This window comes from Typopeltis vanoorti, chromosome 12, assembly GCF_054136105.1.
Source record: "Typopeltis vanoorti isolate ZY-2024b chromosome 12, IOZ_Tvanoo_1.0, whole genome shotgun sequence".
Lineage (NCBI taxonomy): Eukaryota > Metazoa > Arthropoda > Arachnida > Uropygi > Thelyphonidae > Typopeltis > Typopeltis vanoorti.
The window spans coordinates 28,328,422-28,352,219 of record NC_143560.1 but is presented as its reverse complement, the minus strand read 5'-3'; the positions used below and the strand labels follow the sequence as shown (position 1 = coordinate 28,352,219).

At 36.5% G+C, this 23,798-nt stretch overlaps 1 protein-coding gene across 1 annotated transcript in view; it reads right to left on the bottom strand.

The window, feature by feature from the left end:
• The window catches only part of LOC150100648 (plexin-A4-like), a 707,214-nt gene that overhangs the window by 292,365 nt on the left and 391,051 nt on the right, over positions 1-23,798 (bottom strand). Inside the window, 1 exon segment of the mRNA XM_090401991.1 lies at positions 12,242-12,433. Coding sequence (XP_090258117.1) covers positions 12,242-12,433 — 192 coding nt within the window.

Below are 23,798 nucleotides of genomic sequence, written 5' to 3'. Positions count from 1 at the left end.
AATATAATATAACATGCTAAGTTGACATGCCTATAAGTTGAGTGGTAGGTCTGCAGTGGTGCCTACTGTAATGTCAAGTAATTCTTGAGCATGTACATGAGGACCATAATGGCAGTCTGCTCCATAATCTACAAGTTTTTCCAATACAGACATAAAATACTTGTCAACATGGGTAAAAGATTTTGCTTTCATTACATGTATGTACAAATGGCTGCTGCTAGCATTAAAGCAAGGGAGTTTATTCATTCACTTCAACAGGTGAGGTTGGAATGCACCAGTTGTTGCAGTTCAGATGGCCCAATTGACAGAATTCAAGATTCAGAGAGTACTGTTTCGAGCAGAAGCAGACCTATGACACAATCTGGTTTTGACTGGATAAGTGCACAATAAACATACAACCCAAGAGGTTGAAGCAGAATGCAAAGGATGTTCATCAATGCACTTCAACACTTATTCCTCAGCTAGCATACAAGAGGCATGCCTATAAGTTGAGTGGTGGGTCTGCAGTGGTGCCTACTGTAATGGTTACTTGTATGTGGTGTTTAAAAAAAGAAAAAAAAGTACACTTGTTTATTTTTAATCAAATATCAATCCCCAAATCTTTGTTTCTGTTGCAACTGCAATTTCCTAATTAACTATTCTTTCCTGGATCTTGTGAATGTAGCTTGTCAGAGCTATTTGAAAAATGCAAAGATTTTGGATCTTTATCTGGCTTTGGAAAGGCAATGATAATGTTATTTGCCAAGAATCTGGAAAATCATCTAACAGAAATTCTGTTGTAGAATAGTTGCTTACATTTCAGATTTCCTGGCTGCAGTGCATTTTGAATTCCACCATGGAAACTGATCCATGTTGGTACTACAGTTGTGGCTGCTTGTACTAAACATTGTAATGTGATTTGTAGATTCTGAGACAGGAGAGAAGCTGACCATTACAGACTTGAATTCTGCGAAGGATGACAACATATTCCAATCAGTTTCATCCGTTTACCATCAAATCCATAATGGAGTACATGGGTGCCACATAAAAAAAACTGATTTCATACAGTTTCAATTTCCTACTTAACAATAGGAAGAGAAATGCAGAACAGACAAATAAATCAATAGAAAGGAACATTTGCATAAAAATGTGGAAAAAGATGTTACTTAGGGAAGAAAAGAGATTGTTGTTGGGCATAAATGTGTTCTGGCTATTTAGATTTTCCATAAAGATAATAAAGATTTCTGCTCAGGACATGGACTGGTTATTACTAACACCATGTTCCAACATAAAAACGTGCACAAATTCACATGGAGAGAAGAGGCAAGGAATAAGAAAAGTCTCATCGACTATGTTATTGTTGATAGTGTTGTTTTCTCCCTGGTGCAGGACACCAGAATGTACAGAGGATTTGAAATTGGAAGTAATCACTATTTAGTCTTGAGCAGGATAAAATTGAATTTCATATTGAAAAGAATAACAAGTTTTAAAGCGAATAAAAGTTGAACAGCTCTCAGATGTGAACTACTGTAGACTAAAATACACAAAGATTATTGAAGAAAAAATGAAAGAGTTTGAGAACAGGAATCAAACCTTGGAGATTCAGTGGCAAACTCTGAAGAAAACATTGATTGATTCTGCCAGAGAGGCATGTGGTGAGGTTGTCTGCAAGGATAAAAAAATCAGAACTCCCTGGTGGACACAGGAAGTTAAAGAGGCAGTGAAGGAAAAGAAGAAAGCATATCAAAAGTTCCTGTCAAATAAGTCAGCTTGTGCTCTTAGAGAATACAGAGACAAATGCAAGAATGCTAAACAATATGTAAAACTAGCTAAACAAAAGTCATGGGAGGACTTTGGCAAGAATATAGAAAATAAATATCAAGAAGGTGGCAAAATATTCTCGAGGTTGATGAAGAAGCTTAGGAATGGAGGAAAGAGTGCTGCAAATGGAGTTAGAGACGATAAAGTGACATGAAAACAGGAGAAAAAAGATATCCTTGAAGTATGGAGTAATTACTTTGAATAATTACTAAATGAAACAAGCAGTGATGACAGCACAGTGGTAAAAAACACTGACCAGGCATGCAGTCAGGAATACATATCCATACTTGAAGTAGAAAAAGCCATCAAAGGCTTGAAATGTGGAAAGGCAGCAGGAGTAGATGATATTCGACCAAATATTCACGGTTAGGCTGTCAGGATCAGATCTTCACTTTACGACAAATAGTCGAGAAAGTATGAGAATATAACAGAGATCTGTATTTAAGTTTTGTTGATTTGGAAAAGGCATATGACAAGGTGCCAAGAGAGAAGCTATTCAATACGCTACAGTTATATGGTGTCAATGGGGCATTATATCAAGCAATACTTAGTCTGTATTTGAGTTTTAAGTCGTCAGCAGTTAGAACTGAAGGAAGTACAGGAAGATAGTTTAATGTTAAATCTGGTGTGAGACAAGGATGTCCATTATCCCATCTGTTATTCATTATCTATATGGATCACATTATGAAGGAAAGTGGTATTAAACATGATATCAGAATTGGAGATGTTAATGTCAGCTGTTTGCTTTATGCGGATGATGTTATACTTCTAAATAAATCCGCTACAAGTCTGCAAGATTCTCTGACTATTTAGCTGTTGTAATAGATATGATATGAAGGTTAGCAATAAAAAGACAAAGACAATGAAAATAGGCAGAATCATTGAAAATGTCAACTGTGTTGTGAACAGAGAACCTCTGCAACAAATAAAAGATTTCAGCTACTTAGGCACGATTTTTAGTGAAGATGGTAAATTAAATATAGAAATAAACAACAGAATCAACAAAGCTGGTATGGTAGGAAGTCAATTGAATAAATTTATATGGAATAAGAGAGAAATTAGTCGGAACACTAAATTAGCCGTATACAAGACAGTGTTCAAACCAGTTTTAACCTATGGATCTGAGAGCTGGGTCAGAAGTAAAACACTTGACCAAAGACTAGAGACCACAGATATGAGAGTCCTGAGAAAGATTATAGGTGTGAACAGATGGCATCAATGGCAATATCATATTTAAAATGAGGATATTAGGAAAGAACTTGACATTGTCAACATCCAGGAATGCATTAGCAGAGCTAATCTCAGGTAGTATGGTCACTTGAGCAGAATGGGCGAGGAAAGATTAGCAAAACAAGTGTTCTCTGCCAGGTTGGCAGCAAAACAACCCAGAGGAAGACCAAGATATAGGTGGATTGATATGGTACAAAGTGCCTTAGACGATAGAAATATAAGATCTGATAATGTTGGAGTCTTGACAAGTAACAGACTGATTTGGAGGAAAATTGTAGGTAGGAAGTTAGTAACGATGTAATTTTTTTCATGTAGTACTATCATATCCTGTACACCCCTTGAGGGTACATGGTAGGAATTTGATGATGATGATAAAGATAATAGAGATGATAAATAAATGATATCCTCAAGATCATCATATGATATATTTGAATCAGAGAATAAGATGGCTGAGAAGTAGATGGCAACTGCCAGTATGTTGGTGTTAAGTGGGACTTCTTGGAAAGTGATAGGTATGCCGACAAGGATGCTGACTCCTTTGTGATCTATTCATACCCTTATCCTGTCCTTACAGATAATAATAATCTATTTTAAAGTAAGATCCACACTGGGTTTTAAATAAATTTCCTGCAAGCAAAGACACATTAGCTTCATCAAGGTGTCGCTGACACCTTGATGTCATCACTGACATTCTGGTAAGAACGTATTATTCATATTTGATGTCTCCATCTGCTTTTGGGGTTTGATTTTGTAGGTTTTTTAAATAGCTGTGGACAGCCAGTGCCCAATTCTTCCTCAGGAAAAATACTGAAAATAATGAAGTAAACCTTGTGCAGCATTACTTAGGATTTTAATAAATTTTGAATTCTTCAGTGAATATAGAAGAATCCAAAGAATCCATTTAACCCCCCATCCTACCCTGCAAAGGCTTGTCTTTTATTTATAAGCATTAGAAATGCTGAGAAAGAAATCAATGGACATCATAGTGTGAGCAGCAAACAGCTATGGTGCCCACCTTAAGATGTAGAACCACCTTTCTTTGTGATGACTGCAGAAATCCTATAGGGCATACTTTCCACAAGTATATGATAATGATCAATGGGAATTTTGGACTATTCTTCCTGTAGGCATGTAATGAGATCCTGGACTGTTGTGGAATGGATGTCCCTTGACCTCACCCGATGCTCCAGTTCATATTTGAACACAGATGTTCAAATAAGGCTGAGATCAAGGCTCTGTGGAGGCCAATCAAGTGTGGTTATGTTCATGTCCACATAGCATGCAGCTACAGCAGCAGCCTTATGACACAGTGCATTGTCTTGCTGAAAGACAATGGTCAGTTCTGTAGAAATCCCACAAAGTAGGAAGCATTGCATTGTCCAGAATGTTCAGATAACTCTGATAGTTCAATGTTTTGTGGCACCCAAAACAGAGGTCTGAGGCCAAACCAGGAAAAATAGAACCGTACCACTGATGACACTGCCACCTCCGAATTTCATAGTTTGGGTTACGTACGCTGATAAAAGGCGTTCATCAGGCATCAGCCACACCAACACTGCTCAGTAGAGGGTGTAGCATGATTTGTCGCTCCATAACAGCTTTCTAAGCTTCCACATCCCACTGTACATGCTCTCTGCACCATTGAAGACAACACTGCATGTTGGTTTCGGTAAATTGCTGCTTACATATTGTGGTCCTACCATGGAAACCTATGTTGTGAGTCTCAGTTTTCAATGTTTTTGTGCAGATTCGTGCTACATTTAATGTGTCAGTTGAGAAATGCTGATTTTTACATATCATCCTTCGCAGCACTCCACAATCACATTCGGCGAGTTCACTGCAGGTAGCAGTTGTAGTTGACTCCTTGGGCTTCCATCTCAGTGTGGTATCACTGATTGTTGACCTAGGATGGCCCAATTTGTCAACAATGTGCTGAACAGATAGGTCTGCCATATGGCATCCTACCACAACACCTCTTATAAAACTTCATCAGTTCCCTTCTCACAGCCATTTCATCTGGATACAGTTGCACTGACTTGGGAGCATCCTATTTCTCCAATTTATACTGGTTACAAAAAACATGTGGCTTGTTACATGGCACGATTCACCTTGCCTATGGGGGATGTTCACTGACTTCTTTCCAAGCAGTGCATGTAAAGGATTTTCATGTAATTATATCAGATTCCTTAATGCGTTCTAATGACAAGCAGACTAAATCATATCATTTATGGATGATATAAATATGAAAATGTGAGACAGTCATATGAGTTAATCCTAATAGATACTTGAATTGTTATCTTCTCAGTATAAGGCAGCTTTCCAGTGAGTGTTGTGGAATACTTCTCCTTTACCTCCTGATATGATATGGAATGTTCTGTTTTATCTTGATCTTGGATGTTCTCATTCTTACAACTGTGTATTTAGGTGTTTTGCATGTGCAGCTTTTGGTTTCAAGCTCTTCACCATCATATAGAACACAGAGCCACAAAAAATGGTTTAAGTATAACTGTATTTCTGGTGCCTGAAGTTAAAGGATTCCAGAATCTCACAATGGGATACATTCCAGATGTGAAGCCTCATAGCACAGTTGATGAGATTACCTGCTATAAGTGATTCACTGATATTGAACTTTTCTGGTATTAACCATGCTACCGGCCAAGACGTCTATAGACATTCAAGTTATCATGGATGCGAAGTATATGCATATTTGATCCATAATGGCCGGTAAGGTGGTTAACATAACGATGAAATTACTGGTCAGTATAAGATTGCTATCCATATATATATAAGTTAAAGATAACAAGAAATTTTATATACTTGGTTTTAATCCTTATCCCAAGTAAGCAAAAAAAAAAGCTTTGCATGTGAAATATATTCACACCTGAGCTACTTATATATAGAGGCTAATGACTTCATATCACTTGCCTTAGTATGTACCCTATAATGCAAAGCACATTCCCTTTCGGGTGTGTATAATGCAATGCATAATGGAAAGGGCCACTACCAGACCACTTTCGAGCTTTATTGAGGTCTTGTCAGTGTGAGTCAGACTCAGGAGAGACAAAGGTTGAAGTAATGTAGAAGTCACATATATGTATTCAAGATACCAAATAATTTTATATAGACTTGGTTTTTAATTCTATTTCCCAAGTAAGCAAACAGACAAGTCAGTCAAGTTTGCGCCTGCACATAGTGCAAGTCTGAGGCAACTCATGGTAGTGCTACTCTAGGCAACTCATGGTAAAGGTGGATTAAGCTCTGATCACTTTCCTTAGTATTTTTCCTTTAATATAAAGCACATTCCTTTGCGGAGATGTATGATGCTATGCATTAAAGGCAATGGTCACTACCCATACCGGTTTCGACCTTTATCGAGGTATTGTCAGTGGGAGCCAGACCTGACAATGCTAAGGTTGAAGTAATGCAGAGCTTATGAATTTTACCTAAACAAGCTGCCACAAGGTGCTCTTTGACCCTATTAAATAAAATCTCAGGATGAAAAAAAGAAAACTTTCTACAAGAAGTCATATCTCATATACAAGTAGACAAAAGGTGCTTGACCTTATTTAATAAAAATCTCTGGACGAGAAGAGAAAGATATAGAAATTTTTTTTTTTTACCCTTGGATGTATACTATACATTATCTCTCTCGGGTCTGGCTCCCACTGATGAGATCTCAATAAAGGTCGAAACTGGTCTGGGGGTAGTGGCCCTATTATGCATTGCATTATACATGTCCAAAAGGAAGGTGTGCTTTGCATTATGGGATACATACTACACCCTCTGTCCAAAAAGAAACCGAACTTTTGATAGAAAATAAAACACAGGCCAATTATTAATTATTCAAAATAATTTATTTCAATCAATATACTCTCCCCTCAGCTTCGATACAGCATTTGACAAGGTCAATTAATTTGTTTAAATGAGTTTTTTATACCGGTTTTTGGGATACTGTTGAGGGTTGTGGTTACTGCCGCTTGAACGTTTTTCAATGGTGTCATATTGCTTTTCTTTCATCGGCAAATGAAGTTGGGGGGGGGGGGGGCGAGGGGGGAGAGAAAGAAGTCACAGGATGTTAAATCAGGTGGTGTGATCCAACACACAAAACTTGGCTTTTTGCTCAAAAAATTGTCTCACAATGAGGATGGTGCATTATTGTGCAAAAGTGACCTTAAACTTGAGTATGGGTATACGCATTCATCACTGTATGCTTTTTTTGAAGCATTAGATGAGTTTTTGGTTAAAACTTTTTACCAAGTTTAACAAAAAAAGTCAATTGCAGCTCACTGGTTGAAACTCATTTTCTGACTCTTCGTCAAAACACACTGTCACTCTTGCCACTATAACTCGGCTTCTAATGAAACAAATGTCATAAACAGTTGACACAACACTAATGAAAGTTGCCCGCTTTCATCAACAAAAAAAGATACAACAGGTGATGCCACTAGTTTCTTCTATTTTTGAAAAGTTTGGTTTCTTTTTGGACAGAGGGTGTAATAATAGAAGTGATATGAAGTCATTAGCTTCTATATACAAGTAGCTCAGACATGAATATATTTCACGCACAAAACTTTGTTTTGCTTACTTGGGATAAGGACTAAAACCAAGCATATAAAATGTCTTGGTATCTTTAACATATAGTACACCCAAGGTAAAAAACTTTCTACATACATACATACATCAGAGGCATATATTCAGGGTGTGCTAGGTGTGTGTGTGCACCACAGAATATTAATATAATATCACCGATATTATGCTTTTACATTTATTCCTGTTAAACACTCCTCCTAATTATTTCCTGGCCGTGTGATTCCTAAAATTAAACATAATATGCTAATGCGCCATGAAGAGGATATTTTTTGACACATAAACATTGCATCACATTCGTGTTAATAGTCCAAGTCATAACACGAACACCTTTGAGTGCTTTGAACAGACATACAAATGGTGCAGTGAGTGAAATTCTTAGCATTCCAGTGGTTTTAAACTACCCAGAAGGCAAGGCAAGGTGTGTGTGCTGAGATAATTGCACCCAGAAATCAGTGGCTGTGATTGGTTTGTGTCAACCAATCCAATTGAATGTTGCCATTTGTCATTAGTTACTGTTTTTGTTTTTCGAGTTTCATCTGTTTTGTGTGCATGAAAGTGTGAACCAATGTGTTTAGGACACTGATATATACAAGTTTTTAATATATAATTTTCTATACATAATTTATAACTTTTATGCCCATGTTTATAATGGAAAATAATGTTGATGATCAACTGAATGTCCTATTTTCTGCCAGGGCTTTTGTGGATTGTATAATTGTAGTTGAAGGAGGTAAGCCTGTCCTCCTCCAAATTTACTATTATATTTACACCTTTGAGTAATTCAAATACACCAATCAAATATAGTATTCTACTTCATTAGTGTTTTCTAATATATCTTAAAAACAAACATTTCTGCCCACTCTAGGTAGATTTAGTTGCAATTAATTGCACTGGAATAATTAAGATGAGTGCTGATACACTTTGCACTTAATAAATCATATGGTCAAACTGATGTGAATTTTGTAGCATGGGTATCATAAACCACACGACAGCACACCAGGATCTGTCCTATGACTGCCACTCCTTGATCCTTCAGTTTGTAGCATATCTAATGTTGCATTAATGCGTTGCTTTAAATGTTACATGTTTCAACTGATATATCTTCTGAATCAAGTTTATTTGTATTTTTTATTTTGTATGATTTTTGGTGATCTGCCAACCTTTCCTGGATAAAAAAAGACATTTTCCTGGCAAGGTATCAGGATGTTTCTACAAGTGTCTTGTTTTCTGTTTCTTACTCTGTCAGTTAATTTTTTCATAGCTGATGAACTTCATCAGGGTTTAGTGAGGACTCTTGATAAATTTGAGGATAAAAATTTATTGATAAGAGGGAGAATGATTCAGCACCATAGCTACACCTGTCAGAACCACCATCCAATAAGAATGGCTGCACTCCTGAAGGGGAATGACAAGACTACCCTTGATGCCATACAGCCACCACTGCTCGTCCTGTCCAATTCCCCATAGTCTTCAGACTATGGGGAATTGGACTTACTGCAAATGATTCTCTCAGGTAAGCCTAGCTGACTAGATCATGGCCAGGCCATCTATGATTGCTTGTATTGCTGAAGTAAAGACCAAAACTATGCACACACTATCAGGACTTCCTATCCTCTTTCCAAATGTCCATAGGTTGCTGCCACAATACACAGAAGGGTGCTGGATCCCAATGACAGTCTATGGAGTATGTAAAAGTAAAAAAAAGACTCAGAAGTAGACTGAAAAATACAGGAAGTTTACCAAAACAGGAAAAAACTAAAAAGGGCCATCAACATCACAAATTCCTTTCTACCATGAACAGGTGAGTGCTTGTGTTTGTGAAAAGGATGTGTTGTTAGGGAAATGGGAGCCTATAATATGAGTCTGTAAAATGTAGCAGAGAGCGGTATGATATGTATATGTGTGCCCACACACACACATGCTGACTATCATTAGCAAAAAAAAAACAAAAAAAAACACCAAAACAAACAACTGAATATGTATCAACCAAAATATCATGGGCACAATGTTATGCTAAAGGGAATTCACTACAGCAATCTATTCATTATGTCATACTATTCCATAGGTCCCTATGATACTGCTATAGTGAGTCAACTGTGTATGTGTGTGTGTAGAGAGAGGATTACCTCCAAAGAACTACAATGGAACTTCATGCTAACACCAGACATATTTATTTTTGAATGTCAGATATATCAGAAATACAGAAAACAGTTTCCATATTACTTTGCTAAAGCAATTACACAAATTGTAAGAATAAATGAAAGGAGCAGCAGCTGATGGGAACATAGCATGGAAAGTACTATTTTCGGGAAGGACAAAAAGTGAGGGAATACCATTAATGACTTTTCTTGCTGTCAGAACCAAGCTAGCAACAACAATGACATGGCTTTGAGGCTATATGGTGTGAAGTAGAAGTGAAGGATAGAGAATCTAAGAGAATACAGTTGAGCACCACAAGATGGCCAAGGAGATAAAGATTAACTAAGCGTTTTAACACTTACATGTTAAGGAGCTGAAGATGCACTTCGGAAGACAAATCGCATGATTGTAGAGTCTAGGGCTAAACCTTAGAAGTGTAAAAATCATGATTTGATATTCAGATCATGACAATGTGGAGCCAAACTTCAGTAATTTTAAATTCAGTTGATATTGAGTAACCAAACCTTCTGCCTCCATTTCGTGGTTGGACTAAGTAACCCTGCAAACAGGCATAAGAGTAAACTGAAGAAGACCATCTAAGAGTGAATTAATGTAGAAGAGGAGTCGTGGTGTGACTTCCTCATCTATTAGAAAAGTCAAGGCACCACTAGATGGTATATACCATGAGTTTCATCACCTTGTGTAATATTACAATTTAATTACTAAAAGCCAGAAGTGGCTGCAAAGATAACATGCATGGGTTATAGACAAGTGGGAAAGCAATGTTTGCTTCTGAAATTAAGTTTCAAAATTGATCAAGAGCATACAAAAATACAATTCTTGGCTGAGAGATGCCTTTATACAATAAGACAACTTCCTACCAAAGGGTATAATTATAAGCTTTTGTTCATTTTTGACGAAAGACATTACAAAGGACTTCAGTTCAATCCTAGCAAGACAAAAATTATGGTTCTCAAAGGAAATACTGACATGGAAGCTCCTGAGAAGCAACTTAAGAAGTCAGCAAATTCAAGTACCTGGGATCCATTATTAATGTGAAGAACGGCTGTTCAGAAGACAGAGGCAGAGTTTAAAACACAGTTCAGAAACTTGTCTAAAACCCGGAAGGATGGATCTATCCCCCACACGATCAAAGTTGAGGATTCTGGATGTATCTGTTTTTTCATGACTTATGGATGCGAGACTTGGAGCCTAAAGAAGGAAAAGGATAACTGCTTTTGAGATGTGGTATTACAGAAGGCTGTTGAGGATATCAGATGGGTGCTAGAAAGGATTAGAAGAACTTCAAGGCTTCTTAACCTGCCATTAGTAAGGTGGGGTGTGGACCCCAAAGATTTTAAATTGACTATAAATTTTTAACAACGTGTGGCAGTGAGTCATGCCTCAGTATAGCTTCCCCTCCCGTAACCTGCTACTTGATGCCATAAACGACAGACTGTTGAGTGCAAGCAAGTTTAGTGTGCAGAGGTGTAAAGTGTGCTGGGGTCCACCAAAACATACCTTACCAAAAGTGTGACTATATTTACTTCTGAAACGTAAGTGTTTTCATGTATATTCTCCTAAAATATTATCATTACTGCTGTGTCTTCTATATTTTTACTACCAACTATAAGCAAATACGTTTTTGCAAATATTTAGAGGGTATTTTGAGAATAATTTCTTGTTTTTTTTTTACCAGGTGAGTTACAAGCAGGAAGAACAGAAGTTACGTCAACTTATAGATGATGCTTTGACAGACAAGGAGCCATTTAGCGAAGATGATGATAGTGAAAATGATTTAGAATTAGTCAGTAACCATGAGTCTGATACAGAACAAGACTGTGAGGAAGAATCTTAAACAATACGTAATCTAATATTGATTAAAAAAAGATATGGATTTCTATAATATACTACATTATTTGGGTGGATCTGTGGGACCCCACCTTACCAATTTTGTTACATTTTCCCACCTCACCAACGCTGGGTTAAGAATACTGACAGAAGAAAGTTGAAATACTTTGGACACATTGACAGGATGGAGGGAGGATTTCTCAAAACAATATTAGACAATGAAGTTTCTGGAATAAGAGAAAAGGGTAGACCCTCAATGAGATGAATGGATGGTGTGTATGGAGTGACTGATCTTCAAAAAGTTGAAGCCTCCAGAAAAGGATACAATGTGACCACTTGGAGAGAGGGCTGATGTGGCACATCACTGAGCAATGGCATGTTCATAAAGCATCAGATGATGTCCAATGAATAGATGGGAGGTTCACTTTTGAAACTAGAAGTCAACACTGTTTTACTACTTAGCTATAAAGTTTAATGGATATTTAATATCTTTTTTAAAAAATTAAACAGCTTAATTACATAACTTACAAAGCACTGAAACAAATTAACAATGAAGTACTTTCTTAATAATGCAATCCTTGAACAAAAAAAAAGCATAAACCTGCTTCAGATGTAAGAAACTAAAATATACCTTGGAATCCCTTTTGGGGTACCTCTCTGTCCAGTAAAACCAGATTCTACTAACACAATAACCGGATCTTCTACGTACAAGAAATTGTAATCTTCAAAAATTCTTAAGCCATTATCAAATTTCACACGGACTTTCTTTGGTCCTTTTTCTTTGGAGGCAGATGTAATGCATTCAACACAGTTAGGCTTACGGCTATAAATAAAATGCAGAAAAAGTATAGAAAAAAAATTAATGTAATTGATATACAGTTGGAAGCAGATATCTTTATACATTTGGCACAAGCTTATTTACAAATATAAAATGCAACAATATAGTTATAAATACAGGAAATCCACCCATAAAAACCAAAGCTACATACATCTTGCACAATATTTCTCAAAATTATAGTATCTTTTAGATCTCTTAGAAATTGTTGTTGCTGTTTTAGAAGTAACTGAGGGTATTATGTAAGCAGCAGACATATATATGCAAATAACATGTTACTTGTATATGTTCTTCAAACCAGTTTGTCTGTCTTGTGGGATTCTTCTGAAAAATGCTGCCATCTCCATATGAGACCAACTAACTCACTTTAGTTAAAAAAAAGCTCCTATAAAGTTCTACACATTTTAGATATTAGAGAAAAAAAAACTTGATATAGTATAGGTAACCCAAAACAAACATGCAGCCTAAACCTTAATTTGAAGTACAGAGACCACATTTCTAAACAGAAATAGATTAAACTGACAGGTTTTGCAAGTTGAAAGACTTACATCAGGTGTATTGTTTATTTTTATAAAATCTACTTCTATTTAGAAACATGTGGTGTCTCCATACTTCACATTAAATGATTTGCTAAACTACAGAAATTTTCATCATCCAAATGTTGACTGTTAACAAAAATAAAAACAACATGCCATTAAGCCCCCCCTCCCCTCCCAAAAAAACACTCATATTAAAGAATTCTACATCTCAATTTCTTTACTTTGTAACACAAAAATAACTTTAATAAAAGTATTATCACATGAAACATACAATGCTAAAATATGTAAAGGAATTTGTATTCTCTATAAATCTATGCTAACATGCTATCTATGTACTACAGTAAAAATAACTAAGTAAATCAAGTGGGAATTCAAAATCAACTGACTATAATTTGTAGGCTATCACTGGCTATCATTCTTATGCCACTGCATGTTTAATCGGTTGAAATCTAACCACTATTATCAGTTCTGGATTAAAAATATATTTGAGAGTATTAAGGGTTATGAGGATAAAAAAAAATAATAGTTTAAAATTTTCCATACTCTGTGTAGGACCCAATTGCAATGCAGATTGGGTAAACATATTAAAGTAAACATATGAATCTTTATTCAAAGTTAAAGATTCAGAACTTTGAATAAACATTCATATTTGGAGATACTTCGAGGCCACAGTCTAAAGTTAGCTCGAAGAATCCTATTACTAGTATTAATCCTGATTGAGCTTGGGTGGAATACTTAGTCTAATACAGTCTTGATGTTTAGTGATGTGCTTCTCTGTTGAATAGCCAGTCCGAAAAGTAAGATAAGTTCTGTGAGTATGGGACTTCATAAACACAAAGCAGAGAAAAATAAAAAAATTCAAGAAATTAAAATAACTGGCAGATTTCAATGATCAGTTTAAAGAGGGCCTAGCTGTAACTTGTTGGGTATTCTGGTGATATGTTTGGATACAACTTCAACTTTCACATAAGGAATAGGGATTCTGCATAGAGATTTATGTGTCATCCAAACATCAATTAATTTAGTATTTTGCATAACCAAATTACATATTTTCCACTGTACACTGCATGTTTTGCCATTAGAGATGCAATGTTCTTAATAGTTGTCATAATCACTTGCCTTTTCATTTGTGTTTGTAGCTGTTTAAACACAAATCGATTATTGAAATTCTTCATGTTTTAAACATTCTGTTTCTGATTTCCATCCATGTATTAAAAGTACTGCAACAGCTTCAAAGTCATAAAGATATAAAATAATTTATGCATCAATGTTAAATGTAATATTATTCTGCTTTGGAATGGTAACACTTTCATTTGAAATAAAATCTACTATTCTTTAACTTTCATAGATGCTACTCAAAAATCCTTGGAATAATAATTCTATTATATAGTGGACTATGTAGTGCATGGTGGTGGTTTGTGTAGTGTTGATTAGTGTATAGTGACCCCCCTGTGATGAGTTCTGGGATTCCAGGGAGTAATGAGTAATAAATTTTTTAATATAGCCATCAATGCAACTTACTTATGTGTCTACTGAAAGTGTTTATGCACATATTACCAAATGGAAAAGATGGCATGTCTGTTTAGAGTGCTGAAATTGAACAAAATGTGTTTTGTTCAATTATTATTATTATTTTGAATATTGTCTGCATTTCTCTGTTTTTTTTTAAAGATTTTGATAAAATCCAAATCTCTGATGGCATTAAAAAAATTTCTACAGCATCACAAATATCAGAATAATTACACACACACAGTCATCCCTCGACTTGCATCTGTTCGAGTTACAACCTTTTGAAGATACGTCCGTGATCCCATAAGGGAAAAAATAACATTTTTGGCTATACTTTCGAACAAGACGCAAGTGAGCATAAAGTAAAAAGGTTGCTATTTAGCAACAATGCATCATGAGCAGTGGCAACAACACATTGAATGGCAATCTCCCAGGGCAGTCGACACATGGCTTCAACAGTTCCTCTGTTGATTTTGTGTTTGAGAAATAGGATACTTGTATATTTATCATTAAACATTTTGTGATATTTTGTGCAACATGGCCCCTTACACGCCCAATCAAAAAACCTAGTGAAGAATCACAGAAAAAGAGGCGAGCAATTGATCCTGAAACGAAGTTGCAAGTTCAACGATAAGGTCCTATTGGTGATCCTGAACCAAAAAGCACATACCTCTTAGCACTATGACCATAACCACTAATGCACAAAGTCTCTTCAATGTGTTGAAGGAGAAAGCAGGACTCAATTACAACTACGAATTCAACGCTTCTTCGTTGGTTCATGAGATTCAAGCAGCGTTTTGAGGACATAATGTGAAAATGTATGGTGAATCTGCAGGTTCCAATGAGAAAGCTGCAAGGAGTTTGTGGAGAAATTGGATAAAATTATTATGGAGGAAAATTATTTGTCACAGCAACTATTTAATATAGATGAGAATTTCTTGTTTCAGAAAAAAATGCCCAAGCTGACATCCATCCACAAAAAGCTAAAATCTATGCCTGGTTTCACTGTGTTACAATTCTGTTAGGAGTAATGTGGCTGGATATAAACTGAAACTATTTCTGATATGGCACAGTGAGAATCCACGAGCCTTCAAAAACATTAGGAAGCATACTCTTCCAGTTCTCAGCAATAAGAAGTCGTGGGTGACTCAAAAATTGTTTGCAGATGCCTTAATTAAGTCTTATGTAAGTGAATTGGAAAGCTATTGTGTGAAATAAAATGTACAATTTAAATTTCATTAATTCTAGATAATGCTTCAGGTCATCCATCATATCGGTGATCTTCAAGTTCAAGGTCATGTTTCTTCCTCCAAACACTACTTCATTGATACAACTGATGGATCAGGGAGTTCTTGCAGTGTTTAAGGCTCATTATCTATGGAGAATCTTTTCAAAAGCTATTTCTGCTACTGAAGGAAATAAGCAGACTCTCATATAATTCTGGAAAGCATTCAAGATTTATCATGCTATTAAAAATATTGCTGTGACTTTGAATAAAGTGATCTCTCAATGTATGAGTGGCATATGGAAAAAGACAAAGGTTTGTGCACGATTTTGGAAGTCTTGAAAAAAACTGAAGATCTTTGTAAATTGAGTGAAGAAATAGTGGGCCTAGCAAATAATCTGAATCTCAAAGTGAATGATGATAACATAGTTCAACTCATAGAAAATGCCCTGAAGAGTTGACCAACGAAGAACTGGTCGAACGGAACAACGTGTTGCAGAAGAGGAAGAACGAGAAAAGGAAAAAGAGAAACAAGAAGAGGTAGTTAACCATTTCAGAGTGAAGGGTCTTGCAGAAATGTTCTCTGCAGTTAGCAATGTTTTCAAAATGGCTGAAGACATAGCCGATGTTGAACACTACTTATTAGTAGAAAGTAAAGTACATGATGCGTTTGCTTGCTATAAACAAATTTATGATGAAAAGAAGAAGAGAACTAAGCAAAGCCCATTGGACATTTTCATCATAAAACAAAGATTACACCAGAAGAGCCACAGCCTGGTCCTTCACGTAGGGAAGGTAATGAAGATGTTATTGTGAAGGACAATTTGGATAATTATTCTCCTGTTTTATAGTGGCAGTAAGTCCCTAACCCCTATAACTGTTGATTTAATGTATCGATTTACATCCTGCTGGATGGAATGGAACTCTGATGTAAGTCGAGAAATGACTGTGTGTGTATCAGTGGCAGCCGGTGAAAATTTTAAGTGGGGGTGCTGCATATACAAAAAACTTTTTTTACCTAATCAGTAACAAATTTATTAATAAATAAATTTACATATTAAAAATATTTCATCCTCACCACGAACAAACACCAATAATAAAAGTTTTGTATCAATAGCAATGACAAGTGCAAACAAATATCGGCGATAGATTGCAGTGCATTTATTTCGTGTAATGATAATTGAAAAAATATAATTCTTTTCATATTTTCAACAGTGACACTCGTCATAATTCAGCCTTGTATCTATAATAAATAAATAATTATATGTTATTTTAACAAAATAAAATAAGATTTACAAAAAAATAGTTCACCACGAACACGCGGCAATAATAAACGTTTCATATTACTATTATTACGGGCAACTCCAGGGAGTCATTAGACTCATCGAGGGAGGCCCCAAATCATATTCATCACAACTATCTGACATTCATGCAGTATCTATCATACCTCGCCTTAATCTCATTCACTGTCACAGCATCCACTACAGACTCAGGGAGCGCATTCCACTCATTCACTACTCTAAAAGTGAAGAACCCAGCTCTAACACCTTTACTAACCACACTTTTGCCCAGTTTCCATGGATGTCCCCTAGTCCTCCCACAACCAGCCCTGTTCTCAAAAATATCTTCTGAATTAATTTTATAGAAACCTTTCAGTAATTTGAATGTCTCAATCATATCTCCCCTCCTCCACCTATCAACCAATTTTTGCAACCCACAAATCCTCAACCTGTTCTCATACGGTTCATTCCACAGACCTGCTATCATCTTGGTCACTCGCCTCTGGATCCTCTCCACCTCCTCCCCATCAAGAAGAAACCTAGGTGACCAAATCTGAGCACAGTAGTCTAGATGGGGTCTTATCAAGGCTCGATAGAGAGGAACAATAACCTGCTTGTCAACGTATTCTTCAGCAACCAAGTGATTTGATGAGCTGTTTTGGTCACTTTTGCAATGTGTCCCCTAAATTTCAATTCCTTATCCACCAACACTCCTAAATCTCGTGCCTCATCAATTTCCTGGAGCTGGGTTCCACCAATGCAGTAAACTGCCGCCAATCTTTTCACCCCAAAATGCATAACCTTACATTTTGCCACATTAAACTGACATCCATTCTCCTTAGCCCAGACCTCCAATCTATCCAAATCATCTTGCAAAATTTTGACGTCATCTGCATTCACTATTGCCCTACCCAACTTCGCATCATCCGCAAACAAATGAACTGTTCCTCTCAGATCATTTCCTATATCATTTATGAACAAATTAAACAGCAGTGGTCCAAGAACAGATCCTTGTGGCACACCACTAGTCACAGGCCGTCTTGTGGACTCTACTCCCGAGTAAACCACTCTCTGATATCTCTCCGTCAACCACCCTCCTATCCATCTCACCAACCCTATGTCCATTCCCATATGCTGCAATTTACTGATTAGAATTCCATGTGGAATCCTGTCAAAGGCCTTGGCAAGGTCCAGTAGAATCACCGTAAACCCATTACCCTTATCCAGTTCAGCCGTCACTGTGTTATAATACGTGAGCAAGTTACTGAGGCATGACCTACCCTTCACAAAACCATGCTGTCCCCGATACAGTATCCCATTTTCTTCTATCCAATCTTGTATTTTCCTCTTGACTATTTTCTCTAAGACCTTGACAATGATTCCTGATATGCTAATCGGTCGGTAATTTACAACAGCAGTCTTGGAACCACCTTTATGCAGTGGAACTATTTCCCCCTCTTTCCACCCGCTCGGGACTAACCCAGACCCGAGACTCAAATTAAACAAAATGGTCAAGGGTACTGACAATTCTTTAGCTGCTTCTCGTACAACACGAGCTGGTATACCATCCAATCCGACAGATGTATTGACATTGAGGTTATGCAATAGACTACTCACCTCCACTTCATTAACCACAATTCCCGTATAATCTACTGGTTTATTCGTTTCTGCAATGTCACCACCTGGATGATATACTTTTGCAAAGTGCTCGCTCAGTAACTCAACTATTTCAACTGATTCAGTTACCTCCCTACCATCGGAATTCTTTAAAATCAATCTGCCATGTACATTTTTCCTTTTACTTGCTACATATCTAAAAAACTGTTTAGGATTCTCTTTAGCCTGCATGGCCAATGTTCTTTCGTAATCCTTTTTTGCTTTTCTTACCACACTCGTCACCCTTCTGGCCTGCGCTTTATACCGTTCATGTGCCTGCCGGTCACCCTTCTCCTTAAATTCCCTCCATAGTTGTTTCCTTTTTTTGCAACTCAAGCTTAATGGTGTTATTCATCCATTTAACCCCTACTTGATTTATTATTCGGACTCTAGGTATACAGTCAGCCATTGCTTCATGCAAGCACTTCTTAACTACCTCCCATGCACTATCAACTTCTAGTCCTTGCAGTTGTACATGCCATGGCACTGAACCAATCAAACTCCTAAGCTTGTCGTACTTTCCCGCCCGATAATTCCACATGTACCCTGTCTTAATTGAAAATTCTACACCTTTAGCCACCTCCCAAGTTAAGACCCTATGATCACTCTCACCGATTGGTGGCAATGTGGTCATATTTGTTACAGCCAAATCCTCAGATGTAATTACTAGGTCAAGCACTCTCTGACCCCTAGTATTTTCCATTACATGCTGTCGCAGATAGTTATCCCTTAATAACCGCATAAAATCCAGTTCCTTCCTCCCGTGTGTCCTCTCCTCACTCCAATCAATGCGACCATAGTTGAAATCTCCCATAATAATCACCCTCCTTCCACCCATTTCTTCTATTTGCTTGTGCATACTGTCACCACCATCTTTTCCATCACCTGGTCTATAGCAGCACCCAATTGTATATTTAGTTCTGCTAGCCACAATCTCACACCAAATGGCCTCAAATGTGCTCTTTTCTCTATCCTGCAATTCAACTTCTATTCTCCTTGGCTGGAGCTCATCAGCTATCATCAACAATACTCCTCCCCCCATTTTATTCTCTCTGTCATTCCTGAACACACTATACCCATCACATTCAATCCCACTAGTTATATCATCTACAGTCAGCCATGTTTCACTAATACCTATAACCTGTGGTCTGGAAGTGCCAACCATGGCCAAAAACTCTTCCTTCTTGTTCCTAATACTCCTAGTATTAGTGTACATGAATTTAAGACCCCCATTAGCCCCAACCCTACCTTGATGCCTTATATTAACTATCCCACTCTGATTTGTTGTCCTTATTTGCTCTGGCATATTATATTCATTCTTACATTCAACTGCCTCCTTAAGGACTGTATCTCTACCCCCCCCCCCCCCCCTAACAAATCTAGTTTCCCTGAATTTGCACATCCACTACATTCAGCAACACTTTCTCAAGTCTTCTTACACCGTAACCATTCAAATGCAAACCATCCATCTTATATAGATCCTTTCGCCCATCAAACTCACTCCACACATCCACAAATTCCACACCACTCGTCATACATAACCCACGCATAAAGTCATTTGCAATTATAGCCCTCCTTTTAAACATTTCACTGTCATACCGTGGCAAAAGACTAATCATTCTAACTCTCTCACTCTTTTCTTTTGCTACCTCAAACAATTCATTCAGGTCTTCTATCATTTCCATTTTATCTCCTTTCAAATCATTCGTACCTGCCACAACAATCATTTCTTTCACCCTTTCCTTTTGCTCTCTAATAGACGCAGTTACGTCCTTTATGGTCGCACCAGGTTGGTACGATTTTGTCAAGTCCTCTACTAACACACCTCGTACTAACGAGTCTCCATACAGCACTCTATCCTTCATTTTGTTCATGTTCACATTCATACGTCTATTTTTCCTGTCATACCTTTTATTATTGGTTGGTTCATTCAGTCTACTTTTATTCATGCACTCTAGCTGCTGTTTTGCTCTTTCTATCGCACTATTCAACAATGCGATCTCACTCAATGCATCTATCTCATCTTTTTTGTTCTCTGAGAAACCATTTATACTATCATTCACACTTTCTACATTCACACTCTCACAATTTTCATGTACAACCTTGCCGTTTCTTGTCATATCCCTATTTCCTTCATTTTGAAGGTTGACAAAAATATCACACTCACGATCCGAAATACACTTCAATTCCGCATTCTCCCTACATTTTCTACACACGTTCAATCCTTTATCATCATCTAACCACACTCCGACCGCACTCCGCAAAGCGTACATTTCACAGCTAGTACACTGACTCATTTCTTTTATGCTACCGTTCTTAGATAACGATGGCGAACCTTCATTACTGGCCGCCATTTTCCTACGCACAGGTGCCATATTTATCTGTAACGTGTTTTGTCAAATTAAACGTTATAACACACCAAAAATAGACGCACTAAAATACGCAAGGCAAACAAAACAAAACTACACAATATTAAGTAATTTGTATCGATAACTGAAAATGATACTTATCTTATCTGGAGCTTGCACGAACACTACTCATTACGAAATCATCTAGCGGCGACTTCCGACATAGATTATGTTATAAAACACTTAGTACACTAACCACGTTAATAAAGCTCTAATAATATACCAAAATTATTGAATCCAAAACACCAAAACAAAAAAAAATTGAATCCAAAACACCAATAAATCAACAAAAAACACAAATCTCTCAGGAGCTCTCCGATAGCACGACCGTTCACCAGCTAGCCTCGACACCAACTCTATCGAAATATCTCACAGAAATAACGAGCGCAGGCATAAGATGCACTGCACAAGTGGCAGTGTATCTAATGATGTAACGCATGCAATGACAGCAAATGAATATCGGCATTAGATCACAGTGCATTTGTTTTGTGTAATGGTAATTGAAAAAAATATTATTCTTTTCAGATTTTCGACAGTGACACTCGTCATAATTCAGCCTTGTATCTATAATAAATAATTATGTTATTTTAACAAAATAAAATAAGATTTACAAAAAATAGTTCACCACGCACATGCACCCATAATAAACGTTTCATATCTCACAGAAATAAGGCATGTAAGCATACTAAAAACACACTGCCGTTTGAGCAGTTACAGTTCGGAATGACGTGACGTGCAATGACAAGAGCAAACGAATATCGGCATTAGATCGCAGTGCATTTGTTTCGTAATCTAAAGCGTTAATCGAACAATTCCAATTATTAACTATTCAATCAATGTCTAAACATAAGCTGTAACCTTTAACATGTTGTACTGCATTTCTATAATGTTGTAAGCATTGTTATTATTTATAAACACAAACAAAATTTAATTTTTTCCTTAGGGGTGCTGCAGTGTCGCAGTGCTTATGTACAGGCAGCCACTGGTGTGTGTATGTACACACACACACACACACACACACACACACACACACACACACACACACACACACACACACAGTCATCCCTCGACTTACGTCGGAGTTCCGATATACTACATATAATATATATATATAATGACTCCAAACCTAGATAAAATATTAAGTTTTAATGAAAATGATACAACTAGTTTCAGCCTTTTACAGCCTTCATCAGGTATCCACTAAAGGTAGAATACAATAATAAAAATTGAAGTTACAAAAAACTGAGAATTACAGGCAAAAATGCAATACATAATTGACATAAAAACATTGTATTTTTTAAGTTGTTCTATCCAATGCGCCTGTTTGTTGCATGCATGCTTGTAAGTTCTCGTGAATATATATATATATATATATATATGCATAATTTTTTTTTAATCAAAAACATTTTAATTTCCGATTTTTTTTATTTTTTATGGGATTTCCAACCTGTGTCCTTTCTAGATATATCCCTTCACTCCAAAAAAATTTGATTTCCTCACCAATAAATAAAATTGCAACAAACATTTCACTCATTTACTTGCAATAGTTCATATATTCATGAATACACAGGAAAATAGAAATTTTTGTGATTACCCTAAAACATCACACTTTTATAATTCATTCATAAATATCAAATTCAGATTTAAGTTAAGGGATATTACATCCGATATTGTTTCTTAGCTGAATAAGAAACTCAAAGAGTTTCATGCCAAATATGGAAACTATACAAAGTTCGGCGATTATAAGCATAAGCAAATACCTGGATAGCGCAAACAGAGGCAACTCATAGTAATGGTAAAGCAAGCTCCGATCACTATTCTTGGTATTTACCCATAATGTGAACTTAGCTCCTAGGAGCTGTATTACTGTTCTACATTATGAGAGGTCACTACCCAGACCAGTTTCAACCTTTATTGAGGTCACCAATTTGAAGCCTTTGGCTCTTCATATAATTAGTAATTTGAAATTCAGATGTCCGGAAAGCAGTTAATATTTTGATAAGCTAGGTAAATTTTATTTATTTTTTAAATAAAATAAAAACTACTGAATACTTAGAAAATTGTACAATTTTAGGAGGTGTTAGGTAATAATAATATGATTGTCTTTAGGTGGAACATGAATTTCACCATCAACAAATGTGACATCATCTGTTGGAGGCCTGAAGTTGGATTGGAAAAAGTTCAATGTCTAGTCGCTAGGGCAGTTTCAAAACCAGGTAAAAATAATTTAAAAAATACTAAAAATTATAAAAAATTAATAAAAATAGAAACAAAAATCCATAGACTACCTAAAATACTGGTGTACAATTTTTTGTAGGCAGGAGTCACAAAAATTTAAATATGCGATAAATTAATTTCTCAAATACACTTGTCAGACATACAAAAATATTTTGGGAAAATTTGGATAAAAGAGAAAAGCCAATAATAATGGCAAATACCTGTTGGATTTCTGCTCAGGACATGGACTGGTTATTAGTAACACCATGTTCCAACATAAAAATGTGCACAAATTCACATGGAGAGAAGAGGCAAGGAATAAGAAAAGTCTCATTGACTATGTTATTGTTGATAGTGTTGTTTTCTTCCTGGTGCAGGACACCAGAGTGTACAGAGGATTTGAAATTGGAAGCAATCACTATTTAGTCTTGAGTAGGATAACACTGAATTTCATATTGAAAAGAATAATATGTAAGAAAGTTTTAAAGCGAATAAAAGTTGAGCAGCTCTCAGATGTGA